Genomic DNA, 14648 nt, shown 5'->3' with positions numbered 1-14648 from the left:
CACACACACACACACACACACACACACACACACACACACACACACACACGGCTTTAAGATATTAATCTCTGCTGATGGCCATAATGAATCCACATGTGCTTAGAAGCTGTCAAAGACTCTTGAAATGTCCCATGATCCAGTGTTAATCATCCAGGGAAGAACTCCCTGCCCCTAGGGAGGTACCAGAGGTGTTCTCACCTACCCTGAGCCCAATAAAAGACCACATTTGGACTTCACTTGGCAGACCAAGGTCTTCTTCCCTCACTCCATGAGACTTCTCCCACCTGGACCTCTACCACCTCCTCAGCGGATCAGGACTACAGCCATCATCAGAGTTGCAGCAACCAGGTCTCATCACTGGACCCAGCAGGTGTCTTGTGGGTCCTTCCAGTTGTCTGAGAGGTCCACAGCCCTGCTCCAACTGCCTGTGCTGGCTCTGCAGCCTCACTCCAGCACTGCAGCCTCACTCCAGCACTGACCCTCCAAACCACTCCTGCCAGGCTTTACCAGGTGGGGGGAGGCCGGATGCCATCTTGTTTTGGTCCAATGGGCAGGAGCTTGGAAATTTTTCTGGTTAGCTTATCCCAGTTTTATCAGTATTGTTCAGCATTCTTCTCGATAAAGAGTTATTTTTTCACTTACATCCGGGCGTGTTTGATCTCTCTCTCTCTCTTTCTATTGGAGAGAAGCAGGGGTATTGAATCGGAGGAAGGAGACTTCTGTCCAAGGTCTCTGTCCCTCCAAATTGTCTCAAACTGAGACAACATACCATGGACTTAAGTTACATTAAATCATGGATTTTCAGTGATTAATCCTATAGGATTATAATATGTTGTAATATTAACCATGGAGACAATATTCAGGAGAAATAGAATGGGTAAATGGATCTGTCTTTAAAGAATAATACAACGTTCCTTTGCTTTGACTCCCACTTGATGAGAAAAAGTAGATGAGTTTGAAATTAGTGCTGAATATGACACCAAGGCAAAGAGATAGTGTGCAATGCAAACAAAAATAAGATGTTTACCAGCTCTGCGAAGTCAGCTGCTTCCAGATCACTCAGTGCCGTGTCAATTTCCATCTGAAATATTTAAACAGTACTTCTTAATAGACATTTCCAACACATTAATTTCTCATAATAGCATAGGTTGCTCTGTCTCGCTGGTCTCAGATTAGAAGTAACAAAGTAAGTGGATAAAAATTTGCATGTACTTTTCAATAGTAACATCAAATATCAAGAACACCTTGAGCCGTCAGATTAAAGGAAAATCCTTCTTAAATGCTGTCTATCCCCTTGCTCTTTGAAACTGTACAATTTCCCTCCTTGTGTGCCTGCTGAACATAGTGTTTAGCGCAAAGGTGCATTAGATGTCTAGAGACAATTCTCAAATCTGGCACACTATTGCATCCAACTGAGTTATCAGAAAAATCTTTTACACAATGGATTTATTTTTTTTGTCTCTATGGAAATTGCGAAAACTTTCTCACGCATTATCTTTGTTCTACTAAAACTGCTTTAGGTGTCCTAATTTCTGTAACTACAAAAGCTGCTGGTTAATGTAAATTTTATTAAGAGTACTTCAAGAAACATAGTACTAGGCACTGAAACCCCTGACATAAAGGTAGTACTTAATGAAAAGAACCTAAACCCCGTAATTACAAACTTCTTGGGCTGAATTAACAGGCTGCCTCTAATTGAAACAGCCAGTTTTCAAACAAAGTAATGTCAGCAGGGCTGCTGGCAGTCAAAAATTAACCAGTCTCTCAGCTTTTCCCCAGCCAAAATTTAAATGGCTTTCTGCCCAAAGAACTGACATTTTTAGCTTTATATTCCTTATAGGATATAAATATCTTCACCAAAATGTTAACTGGAAATGTCATGTTCTGCAACAATAACATTTTTTCTGGAAAATATGAATGATCTCAGACAACTCTGGAAAGTGATGTCTGTATCACAAATATAAATGACGCTGTTGTCTAAATCCCTTTAAAACTTAACTATTTTTCAAGAAAGAAACAATCTGGTAGCGGAACTATAGAACAAAGTGCAATAGAGTCTTTCTATAGACACTTGAGAGAGAAGAAGAAAGCATGGAGGAAAAAACCTAATCTCTTCTGAGACACTCCATAAATATGCACTTCTATATAGCTAAAACATATATAACAGTGTTCATACATATTATAAAAGCAGAGGTTGGATTAAAATAATTGCAAACATATTGTCCTCAAGCACATATTTAGCAAAAATATATCTGGACACATACTACAGAGTAAGGTAGAAAGAACTAAATAACTACCAGTCTGCAACTAAAGATAAAAGAGGAGACAATTCTCTTTTAAAGGAGAAAAGAGAGAAGACCACAGAAATATGTTTGGAAACTAATAGCATTGACTGATGCACAACCTGCAACATTCAGGGTAATTTCTATTACTGAATAACAGCAAACCTGTAAAGTTGAAAGACTTACCTCTTCATCCCTTCCCCTCCAAACACACTTATAAAAATTATACAGTGAGGTCTTATTAAACATAAAAATCAGAAACCCAGGAAAGTCCTAGTTAATATTATCTTCAAATAAAGACTGTATAAATTACAGAATATGCTACTGCAGAAGAAAGGTCATTTTGAACATCCAAACTCAGTCCTTTCACAAAGCCGTTCTGAGAAACACTTGCAGTTTTCCATGAAGTTCAGCAAGTACAATGTTCATTTCTCTTATTGTTGCTGATGAAATAAGTTTGGATAATGGAGTTTAGTCAACTCAGATTACAATCATTGTCTAATAATTAGAATTAGCCTTAAGTATGTTATCTACAAACTTACAAATATTTTGGGTCTATCCAAAAATGAAAGGAAACTCTGAGCTTAAAACTTCCAAGCTGTTTTATTTGCATTGAATCATGGCAAATACTCATTAAAAAACAAAATCTACCATGACAAGACTAACATATTCTAAACCAGAATCATAGATATTAAAGCCATGAAAATGACATTTATGACTGACAGCTATAATTCCATTTACTATGATCTACCTTTTGTCTTACTAGTGCTTAATGCACAACCTAGTTTCTAATTAGGAGGTAACCAGACACAGTGGAATGGTGCAGAAAAGCTGTACCTGTATGTGTCACACAAATGACATGTGGATATTTATTTTGATTTTGCAACAGCCATTTATAACTCTCCCAAGTTACAAGCTATGGGCTTCTGGAGTAGTATTTCCTACCTGGAAAAATATTTCAGTGGTCAAAATCAAACATAAAGCTACATACTATGGGCTGCTTTCCCTACTCTATATCCTAGTTCTTAGAGATGTGTGTGTATAGATTTTAAATAAAGTTTTAAGTCCTCTGTCATCATAATCTCTTCCTAGATAACTCTAAAGCCACTAAACACACTGTGGGAATGACAGTGTAGCTCCAAACCTGAATAAAGGATCTGGTAGGAAAATGGATGGTCTTGGATGAGCAAAGGTAAATTACACAATAACAGCAGAAGATTTTTTGGTCTCTCATATACAAATTTTTCCAAAGAGATGTGAAAAGGACATTACCTTGATCTCCTGAGGCAGTGTCAGCCAGCGCAGGCCTGGGAGATTGTCCAAGAACAAGGCACTGCAGGTCTCATAGTGCTGAGCACTGGGGCTGGCACTCGGCTCGAGCCTCACAGGCTGAAGTGCACGCTGGAAGAACAGGTTGAAAAAATGATCGAGGCGAGAAACATTTTCCACCTGGCAAAAAGCACTGAACAAACATGAACTCCAAGTTAGAATAACATTGAGAAACTTGCAGCTTATTTATATAACCCTCAGTGCTACACAAGTCTCTTTGCAGCATGATGCTACATTTGGATGTATTTTTAACATGAAACAACCCACTAGGCTAATATCCAGGCAGTAGCTAAAAATAAAGAACAAACTAAAGCAGTATGGTATCATAGTAGATGTCTTAGAGTAACTTGATATGATTTAACCATCAGTCTCATCCTTCTGGAAACAGATTTATTCTTTTTCTTTCTCTATGGCATACACACGTTGAGCATGAATTGATGCAAGCATATGAATAATCTATCTTGGCAATTTTATCTAGGTCAAGACTCAAAATTTTCTGGGTGATTTCCAAATGCAGAGAAAGACAGTCACTGCAAGTCCAGAGTGTTTACTTTATTAAAAATATAATACTGATTCATATGTATATTTTACAGACAGTGCTTGAACGTAAAGGATAACATTTGCAGAGTGCTGTTGATATCCACAGGTTAGATTATGTGAATGATTTAACCTAATCAAGGACAAAACTTCCTGAATTGACAAAGACTGTTTAAAAAGTGTCTTACTAGTGTTCACACTGAAAGCAAAAGGCAAGAAGAACATAATTCTGTTTTTTATGCAAGTGTAAAGGCACAGGCAAAGAAATTCCATGTAGACATTAAAATTAATGCTACTATTTGTCTTTTTCAGTGAGCACCAATGAGAAATGTGTGAGTGAAAAGAAAATACTTTTGAAAGAACTCACCTGTCCAAAGAACCGTACATAAACGTCAAGGTCCTGACAACATCTTCAATCATGTTCCTCAGCTGAGAAAGTGGCACACTAAAAAAAAAAAAAATTAAAACGTACAGCTTTACTATGAATAAGTAGTCCTCCTAGAACACATAGGTGTGTAATATTACTGATGTTATACAGCAGTCTCTACGAAGTACTTGAATTTACCAAATCCTATAAAATACTACTGTTTTCTAACCTACATGTATTTCTGAGATCTTATTCCTTCAGAGCACATGAAAAAGAAACTGCAACAATGGATATATAAAAGATGAGAATAAAGTCAATCAAAAAATAAGAATCACAGGTATAAAGACTAGTTTTAGTAAGAAGAGTACATTGTAAGCCCTTTCTTGCTTTTTTGTTAGAAGAGTACAATTTGAGGACACAAAATAAACTTTAAGGGAAAACATAATCTTTTCTCTGAAACTCACTTCTCTTCAGGAAGGCCAATTATGAGCAACTTGTCAGATTCTTTCCAGTAAACAACTTGAACCAGTTTTTCACATAGGAAAAGGGAGGAACTAGAAAAATTAAACCAGAAATACTTCTGTTAACAGTATGAAGTTATAAAAGAGTTAAAAACAATTTCACTGAAGTGAAAATCCTACTAGTCACTGCTACCCACTACAAGGAAATTCCCCCATACCAATGTACCTGCAGGCTGAGCAGTCCAATTTCAGGCATGTTGTTCTAGTTAAAACGTTACTGCCTAAACAGGTTGAGTCACTCTGGTTTTGTCTATAACTTGACACATAACCCATGTTTGCTGTACATGTATGTATAAAGTAATAAAAATAACAATACATTACATTTCAAATACTTTTACCTGATAATCTCGGTACCAGTAACATTTTCCAGTATGTCAGACAGTGTGAGAAATATTCCTCTCACACTTTTCAGTTTTTGGGATGCTTCAGATATGGGGTACTGATAAAGAATTTCTTGCTGTGAAGAAAGTTAGCTGTTAGTTAAGCAAAGCAAAACCAATCCCCCCCCAAAAAGAATCCCCACAGAAAACAAGATAATTTTTTTTTGTGGTAACAGGGTTTTTTTTAAACATGAAAACTTTTCTCATATAGTTTCATTGGTAGTGAAACAAGCAGTGAGCTGCATGGGCATACTGGAAAGTTCTAAAATGCACGTGAATGTTTCTGACAGTTTTAAATTTTCTATTTTATAGAAAAGCACAACTAACTTAGAGTCATTATTACATGAAGAAGCATAAAACGACAAACAGTATGGCCACTGCATTTTAAAGCTTTAAGTACACTGTTACCAGTCTGATTCCAAGAGATAGGAAGAAATTCTTTATTGCCAGGGTGGTGACGCACTGGAACGGGTTGCCCAGAGAAGCTTGGATGCCCCATCCCTAGGAGTGTTCAAGGACAGGCTGGACAGGCTTTGAGCAACCTGGTCTAGTGGAATGTCTCCCTGCCCATGGCAAGCAGCTGAAACAAGACCATCTTTAAGGTCCCTTCCAACCCAAGCCATCCTAGCCTTCTCTGATTCTACTATTTGTATGGCTCTTTCTGTGTTTAAATTCTGATTTAAATCAGCATCAAACATACAGCTCTTCAAAAACAACAGTAAGAATATGAAAACTCCAGTCTCTCTATATAACCCTACCTAACTGCTTTACCTGTACAGCATAAAATATAACTGAGATATATACTCAAATAACATACGCCATTAACATTTCTCATGAAACCTCTGACCATCTGTGTCAACATATTCTTAAAACAGGTCATCTTGACGCTCGGTAAAATAAGTCATCTTAAAGCTCAGATAAATATTTGTGACAATTATTTTTATTTTTCTAACCAGTTTTTTTAAATAATCTTTTTATGCAAGCACTTTTAAAAATTTTGTATTATTTCAGCAACTGTAAAAATACAGTAATAGGCAAACACGATTCCTCGTAATTTATTGCTTTCTGCCAAATCATGATGGACCAAAAATAATGCATGTAGTATTAGGCATATCCACTGCAAAGAGTACAGTAAATTATCTTTTTACATGAACAACAGAAACATAAGCATGATTAAGTTCCCTATTTATGTCACTAAGCACATTCAGCCAGTGCCATTAGAAAATTTTCCTCATCAAGACTAAAAGAAGTTTCATTACAGAAGGACCTGGAAACTCTTCATTCTTATCCAATTTAATTAGCTCTATTTACAAATACTCATTAGTGACAAGGATCTTTTTTTCTGGAATCAATCCCTCAACTGCAGAAACCCTACTGTTTTCCAATTACAGCAGTGCAGAGGGCTAGAAAGAGCCTTTTTCCACCCCTCACTATGAACTGGGGCCTTTACACTGAATTAATTTGTGAATTAGCTGTACACTTTCCCAGGGAAAGAAAAGCCAACTGTAACAAAAGGGCAGAGCAGTATCACATCTGTATATACTGATTTAGCAAGGTTCAGCACATGCCACCATACCAGGTCAGCTGTCTCAAAAGCAAGCCCAAAGGTCACAGGCCCAACATAGTGGAACTAATAATAAACGACAAGCAGCTCATTCCTTAAAAAGTGTAAACCTTTCCTTAACCCAAAAATCCAGACCTGGACAGACTCCGAACTAATGGCTTCTAGTAACACTATCGTGTAGGAGGAATATGAACATTATTCCTTTTTAGACCTGGTATCACCAAAAATCAGGTCAAATGCAAAGATGTTATAGTTGCACACTAGTACGAATAATGTATAACTGTAATACTTACCTTAAACTAAAATCTAAAAAAGACGGGATCAATCTTACTGAAACTGTTGCCATCTGTGACACCCCCCACAGGCGTACACACATCCCAAATGATTTCCAACACTACTTTCTTTTAAAGCTGAATAGACAGAGCTTACAAGTCTTAAAGCTCATTAATTCTATTTTTAGGTGCCAAAAGCTCACAAGTGGAAGAATTAGCTACTAGTTCCAGTTGCCATAGTTTACATGGATGTGATCTGCATACCGTGCCTCCTTTGGATATAGGTAAAGCAGTTTAGTAAAGGATCATTATATTTTTGTTGTGCAATATGGCATGGGTGTATCATAACTTCAGTGTTAATTTAAAGTATTATATAAACTAAATTTGGGACAGTACATCTACAGGCTATAAGTTGCTTAATGTTCAGTAAAAAGACAAATGCCTTGAAGAAGGCAGCATTTTTTTTTGTAATGAAATGTTATAAAGAGCTTGATTACAGCAGCAAAACATCCCTCAACATTAGACTATTTGGGGCTGCGTAACTGCCAAGACTTCTCAGGGAAACAATTATTTCACGGTGTGAAGGGACATGTGCATTACAATTCCTCTTTTACCTCTGCTCAATGTTCAGGATTAATCCCGCTTCTTGGGAGAGCTTAAAGAAATAATGGGACAAGAAAGCAGTACTGGATCTACACTGCAGTGTAGGAATTGCAATTAGGCATTTGCATGTCTATTTCCCTACCAACAGAGGAGCCAGCGATCCTGAAATTATTTTTTTTAATATTTCATAAAGTTTATGGGATCAAGAAAATACTAGTCTTTAAGTCTACAACAACCATCCACAAGTGTTCTATCCACATAACATAGCAATCTTGGACTACTGAAAACTCAGAACTGAAGAAAAAGAGAAATATTTGAAATATGCAAGTGAACTTTGATAAAGAATCTTAAGTTTATTTAATTTACAGTTAAATGAGCTCTTTTAATTTTTATTGTAAGAAAATACTAAAGAAGAAAAACACTGTGATGTTGTATGTATTATGATATCATGTAATTTTTTAGGGTTCTCTTCCGAGCCCTGTCTCTAGAAAGTAAAATTAAACTCCATTATGTGCAGCTGTAACACTTCTTCTCTATCACACATCACTAACAGAACAACACAGACTTGTACCAGTTGAAAAATAGTATAAAGGAAGTAAAGATATTTCAGAGAAGGGATGGAGCACTGAGTGAATCTAAGGATAAATTCCAGGGGAAAGAAATCAAAATGTCTTTTTTCTGCTCCCCACTCCATCACTGTCCTGCCATCCCAGTCCCTGAGGACTGGCAAAACTTGTACTTTGTTTGATATCTCCTCATCACAGATAATATAAGATCACTGGGGCACAATGCTAAATTTGAGAATTCACACAAGGGGAGAAGAGTCTTTTTCCAAAAGTTTGTCCCTAAAAGTCTACTTTGTCCATTTGTCATTTTTAGATTAGGCAAGAGGCCAAACTCAGCACCAACCCTCCCCTCCCGCCCCCCACCGCCCTCGCACTGCTCTGTGTCCCGGCATTAAGAGGAGTATCTGTAGCTAGGGCTACATCATGGACAACATCTACACAAACTTACAATGGCTTACATCTACACTGGCAAAATTTTTCTGAACACAGAAAGGAAAGAGATGTGAAAGGAAGCTTTACAGGACAAAGGGAAAGTACTTCAGTAGCTCTAAACCGCTGCCCCAAGCAAGAATCAGCGCTGATTGCAAACAGCAGGCAGGCCAGAGTCCTCTAAGAAAAGGCACATTAGCATTTCAAAACAGGAGCCAGACAGATTATGAATGTGGACTGCCAACATCTCCTGCTGGGAGAAATTCTTTTGGCTCGGCAGATTCCACAGTTCCAAGTTGGAGAGGCGTTGAAAACACCCCGTCCAGCATGTGAGAGAGGACACGAGACACAACACTGCACTGGTGAACATACCTCGGCTGTGCAGTTACACCTCTGGCCTCTCCTCATGTGCTGACCTGAACTGAGTTTAGGTCCAATTAGACTTTGTCAGCACTGATGCTATTTTTTATCCCTCTGGAATTTCAGGCCTTATTTCTGCCAAAAGGGACATTTTGCAGATGACTCACTACTCAAAACATTTAGCAAGATTATTTATTTATTCATTTATTTATTTAACATCAAATGTCACAGCAGTTGCTGTTGTCAGTTGTCATTTCACTTCAGATTTATTCAGTCAGCCACATACCTCATCCTTGGATGTTTCAGAGTCCAGTTTCAGTGTGAGGAACATGACAATATGAGGCACGTCCTGAACAGCCTGCTGAAGGTCCGTACTGTCTTCTCCCCACAGGAGCCGAACCAGATTGTTCATACTTGACTGTGCCTGTTTGTTCATTTGCTGAGAAGTTACTTCAGGCTCAAATACTGAGGTTTCAAATGTAAGTTTAACCTATTAAGATAATTAATTATTGTGAAAACCAGGCTGTACTTACAATTATGTCCCAACATCAAATGAAAGAGATGTAGTTTGAGCCCTTTAAGAGATTAAGTTTTCTCAGCTTACTGACATGTAAGCACACAAAAGTTCCTCCTGTTTCAAGAAAACCAACTGTACATTTAGCATCATATAACCATCTATTACAAAGGACAAAGCTAGCTATTACATGCTCTATGAACCATGTGAGTAAGCATGTGGTTTGCTGTGTTTTCATGCTTAATTCTTATGGTCTTGAGAATGGAAAAATATACTTACTTTGAACGCAAAACCTATACTACCCTGACTTTGAAAAACACATAATATTTGACTTCTTTCGAAACGTCAGCACTTTCCTAAGTATATATCCTCAAGGTTCTTTCTGGACCACTTCTTTGCCATTTTGAGTGCACAGGAAAATTGGTTTAAATTTACATTAGACTGAAAAAGTCTGTTAAATTGTAACAGTAGCAATTCTTTCAATCTTTCATTTTCACCATGTTAATTTTTTTAACTGTAAAATCAGCATATAAGAGTTCTGTTGCTGTATTTAACAATTCACACAACTACCAAGCATAAAAATTGTTTACATACTTTGCTGTGCTGTCTTTAGAAGAAAAAAAAAGATCAAAGCACAGAGTATCCTCTCTTAAATAACAAAAGTTTAAATGATCAAGCTTACTTTGCCAAAGAATTATGTTTTCTGTCTTTATTTTCAAAATAAAGTAAAAACCAGGAAGAAGAAACACATATTTCCTGACTAACAAGCAACACATAATCCAAACTATGTTGAAATATGTTTCAGAATTTGCTTTATATTTTTCATACCTTTTATTATCACTGCCTTACAAAAATTATGTTTGCTAGTTGTTCCGGCAGTGATGAAAGAGCAATTTTTAAATTTTTTTGTGAATGAATGCTGATATCCTAAGTATGAAAGAAGGAGATGTGAGAAACATTTAGCTCTTGACTGAGCATGAAATTGTCATTTCCAAGGAGAAAAACTTGATTTATTTTCTCGGATGATACCTCAAGTTTTTATCAGTGTTTAAAGTGACTGAAGACATATTTGGACTAAGCAGGCATGCTCTCAGTTCCCCTTTCATATGTTTTACTCAAGATGGTTTGTCTACCTTAAAATAACCGTAACATGCCTATTGACTGGGAATTTCTGAACATAACGCATCACACCAAATCCTGCTTCTCTGTTAAGTCCGTGACAGCTTAGCCTAAGGATTGATGCAACAAAAAAGTTTATATTGTCCCAGTTGCAATAAAACTGAGAAGCCCAGGCAGAGGTAATTTATACATTTAAAGGGAGATCATTCTCATTTTCATAATTTTGTATGTGTATGCACATATTTCAAGAGAGGAGTGCCAGCAAGAAATAAGGCTGCTTTAAAACACCCAGGGCCCATCAAACTGGCTTGGAGAGAAGTGCTATCATCAACTCTTACAGCTACAACATTTATGTCATTGGCTGCCACCTTCCCATTCCACTCCACTTCTCTCCTATTTTGGCTGCTATCAGCTTTTTTCTCTTTTCTCTTCCTGTTCCCTGGAACAGCACTGCCCTCCATCCTGCTCTCCTGCCCTGTGCTACCCCTGTCTTTTCTTACAGTCACTCATCCCTCACCCTCTCATCATCAATTTTGATTCCTTACACTGCACATAACAGGGCTTGAGGAGCAGAAATATTCAACTAAGAAGCAGCTGCTTTTTAAGACCCAGTAACTTGATAGTTCACAGTTGCAGAGGTGTATGTTTTCTTCTCCAGCATTTTGTGATTCAGTTCTCTTTCTTTCTCATGCCATCTGCATATATTTCAGAGCATTTTCCTCATATCCCGTTTAACTTTTTGCAGATTTCCTTAAGGCTCAATAGTTATTTCTCTTAACTTCTATTACATCTTGTCTGTGGACACTTATACATGACACTTAGGCTACAGTCTCTACATTAATGATGCACAGATGTAATTCTTGCTGCAATCTTTTAGTCTCTCAGTTTTTTAAAAAAATAAACTCAGTCTGTCTTGTCGTAAAGGCATCACCGTATGGTCCTCCAGGGAAGAGCTCAAAACAAACTGGGCCAAACAGAACTGTCCCTCCTCCTGGAGGCATCCATGCTGCCTCCCACATCACTGTAATAGAAAAGGAACAAGAGACTGTATTTCTACGTACCCTAAAACCTATTTTTTTTTTGTGGAGGAGAAATGAATCTTCATTTTGAGCAGTGCACCGGACCTGATTAAGTATGACTACTGAAGTTCCCTTTTATAAGTACTGACTATGAAACCTTCCATAGCTTTGATTCCATTTCTCCTAAAGACAATCAGATCAATGCACAGCAGAAAAACAGAAAAGGAAATGACAGAAAGAATGGGAAAAGCACAGAAAACATTAGTATTCTACTCTATATGTCATGCCCACATTCTCAATGCTTAGAACAGTTCTCAAAAAGAATTTAATCAAATGGCAAAAAGGAACTGATGAAGGTGGCAGGAACAGAAAACTGTGAGGGACATGGATGGGAATTTTCTGCTTAGAAAATATGTGACCAAAGTGGAACGTGACAGAGTTCTCCTAAGCCACACAATGATATGAAGAGTAAGACGTGAACAGTTAACTTTTTCTAATAACACAGAAACATTGGGGTATAAAATGCACTTAATTAGATGGCAATTTGAAGAACATAACATAAATCAGGTACATAAAATCACTGCTACAGGATGCTGTGGAGGTCAAAGGAATTTTAAGAACTAGACTAACAAAAAAGAATGTGCAAACCTGTAAGTGACCCTAACTATTAACTGCTGGAAGCTGGAAAATAATGATTGGAAGGTCACTCTGTTATTTGTTTCTTAATACTCTTATACATTTGTCAGTATAGAAAGAGAAAATGTAGCTGTTATACCATTCGTCTGCCGCAGAAAGGCATGATTTGTGTTCATCTGCAGGAAAGCGTATGGCTGAGAATATGGATTTTATTACAGACAGAGCTGGTGGCATGGTCTGCATTTTAAAAACTGCCTGCCATTTCCTGTTTTAAGGCTCTATTTTCCATGTGCTTACCATTTGCACAACTGTAACTCAAAATTTCAGGCTGGAATTTTTGATTCTGACTGTCTGCCTCAGGCTGAATATTTTTAGAAAGTTTTGGGTAAAATGGTTCTGCAACTTCTGATTATCACAGTAAGGAAGAGTATATTCTTTTAGCATATCTTGCCCTTCCTATTCTGTCTTCTGGTGCAAGGAAGCAGCAGCTATTTTGATTACAGAAAGGGAGAAAAAGAAGGACTGATGTAGCATTTGGACTTCTATTGCTCAATAAATTTACTAAACTAGCCCTTACGTGCCTAGATCTAGTTGCCTAAACTGAGGCAAAGAAAACAAAATTCTGGAAATATAATAATGAATTATGTTATGTCACATGCTGAAACTGAGAATATAGGGAGTTAAGTTTTTAAATTAATTCCAGCGATTTTTAACATTGAATTCAGAAGAGCAGGGACTTCTCTTATGGAAATAACTTGTATTTAAGTAACAAGTCTTGAAACTGCTTCTTATTTGATATTTTGCAATGCAAGATGAATGAGAATACATTAACAATTCTGCATGTATTACAAAATCTCAGATACAACAACCCTCTGTTTCTTTAGCAGCATGAACACAGTGTTCTACTCTGCAAAAAAACTCCTGTATTTAAATCTCCTCTGGTCTATTCCAGCAGTCATTCTACTGGCTTGACTCAAACTGCACAGCAAAAAAGGAATAATTGCACTTTAATAAAAGGGTTTGGAAAGCCAACATGCCAAACTGTTACACATTTCAAATAATTGCTGTCTACTTGACAGATTTACTGACAATTTAAACATTAACATTGCATTAAAAGTAACTACTCTATAAAGGGCTGCACTGTATTTTACCAATAAGTAATACATATACTCTAATCTAGCAAGGATACTATTACATAAACTATATAATCTCTGCTTTTTTAATCATTCTGTATTTAATAGCAGTTACAGTAACTCCATATTTGGTCAAAGACAGACAAGACAAGGTTTTTCTCGCATGGAGCTCTGCCAATACTTGACCACAACTCTGGTAGCTTCATACTGTCAAATATCTTGGAAAGCTTCCTGAACTGACAACCCAGTACTCAATCTCACTGCAGTTACACATATAGTTCCACAGGCACTTGCACTACATAAGTTGCAAACAGAGGCATGTTTAAGAAAATCTAAAATTTCCACTTTTTATCTCTGGACTGTAAAACATTTCTACTATCATCATCACCTCGTCTATTCTACCTCAAGAAAAACTACCAAGAGACACTACAATTTTTAAACTGCTCCTTCTCATATCTGTAAGTTGCAACTTTTATTTTGTCTTCCTGTCCACCAGGAAGTGGATTTGCACAAAATAATGCAAAATACTAAATTTTATGCTATTAACATCCTGTATAAGTAGCAACTCTCCTGATTTAGCTCTGAAGTAGGTATGTAATTATTTATTAGTTATTTAATTCTTCGTTATAGTTCCAAAATTATTATTCAGCTAGAAGAAAAGATATATGCAGCAGGTTTGGAGGGAAGAAACATTATTCATCAGGTCAGGTTTTTTGGATTTTTTTTTTCTATCAACTTTTATTACTGGTTTCTATCAATTTTCATCACGGTTAAGTTTTGAAAGATCCTAAAGTATTTAATCTAAAAACTCTTAAAATCTCGAGATTTCTTTCTATTTAAATATTAAAGTAGTATCAATTTCTCCATTTAAGTGCTCTTAAATATTTTAATGGTACTAACTTATTAATTCAGGCTTGCTTTTATTCTCTCGTGGTTTGTAAATCTTGTTTATATTAATGAATATATAATTATTTTAGTTAAGTATTTCCAGAGCAATTATTACCATTTTAAGAACAG

The 14648-nt window shown here is 36.7% G+C and overlaps 1 protein-coding gene across 1 annotated transcript in view; it reads right to left on the bottom strand.

Annotated features, from left to right (window-relative positions):
* INTU (inturned planar cell polarity protein) overlaps positions 1-14648 on the bottom strand; it is a 43399-nt gene that overhangs the window by 7883 nt on the left and 20868 nt on the right. Inside the window, 6 exon segments of the mRNA XM_029964533.1 lie at positions 1028-1081; positions 3555-3744; positions 4516-4593; positions 4980-5069; positions 5375-5493; positions 9497-9700. Of these exon segments, the coding sequence (XP_029820393.1) occupies positions 1028-1081; positions 3555-3744; positions 4516-4593; positions 4980-5069; positions 5375-5493; positions 9497-9700 (735 nt within the window).

Source organism: Manacus vitellinus, unplaced genomic scaffold, assembly GCF_001715985.3.
Source record: "Manacus vitellinus isolate BGI_N305 unplaced genomic scaffold, ASM171598v3 scaffold_73_pilon, whole genome shotgun sequence".
NCBI classification, from domain to species: domain Eukaryota; kingdom Metazoa; phylum Chordata; class Aves; order Passeriformes; family Pipridae; genus Manacus; species Manacus vitellinus.
The sequence above is the reverse complement of the archived record's forward strand: the minus strand, read 5'-3'. Positions and strand labels throughout refer to the sequence as shown.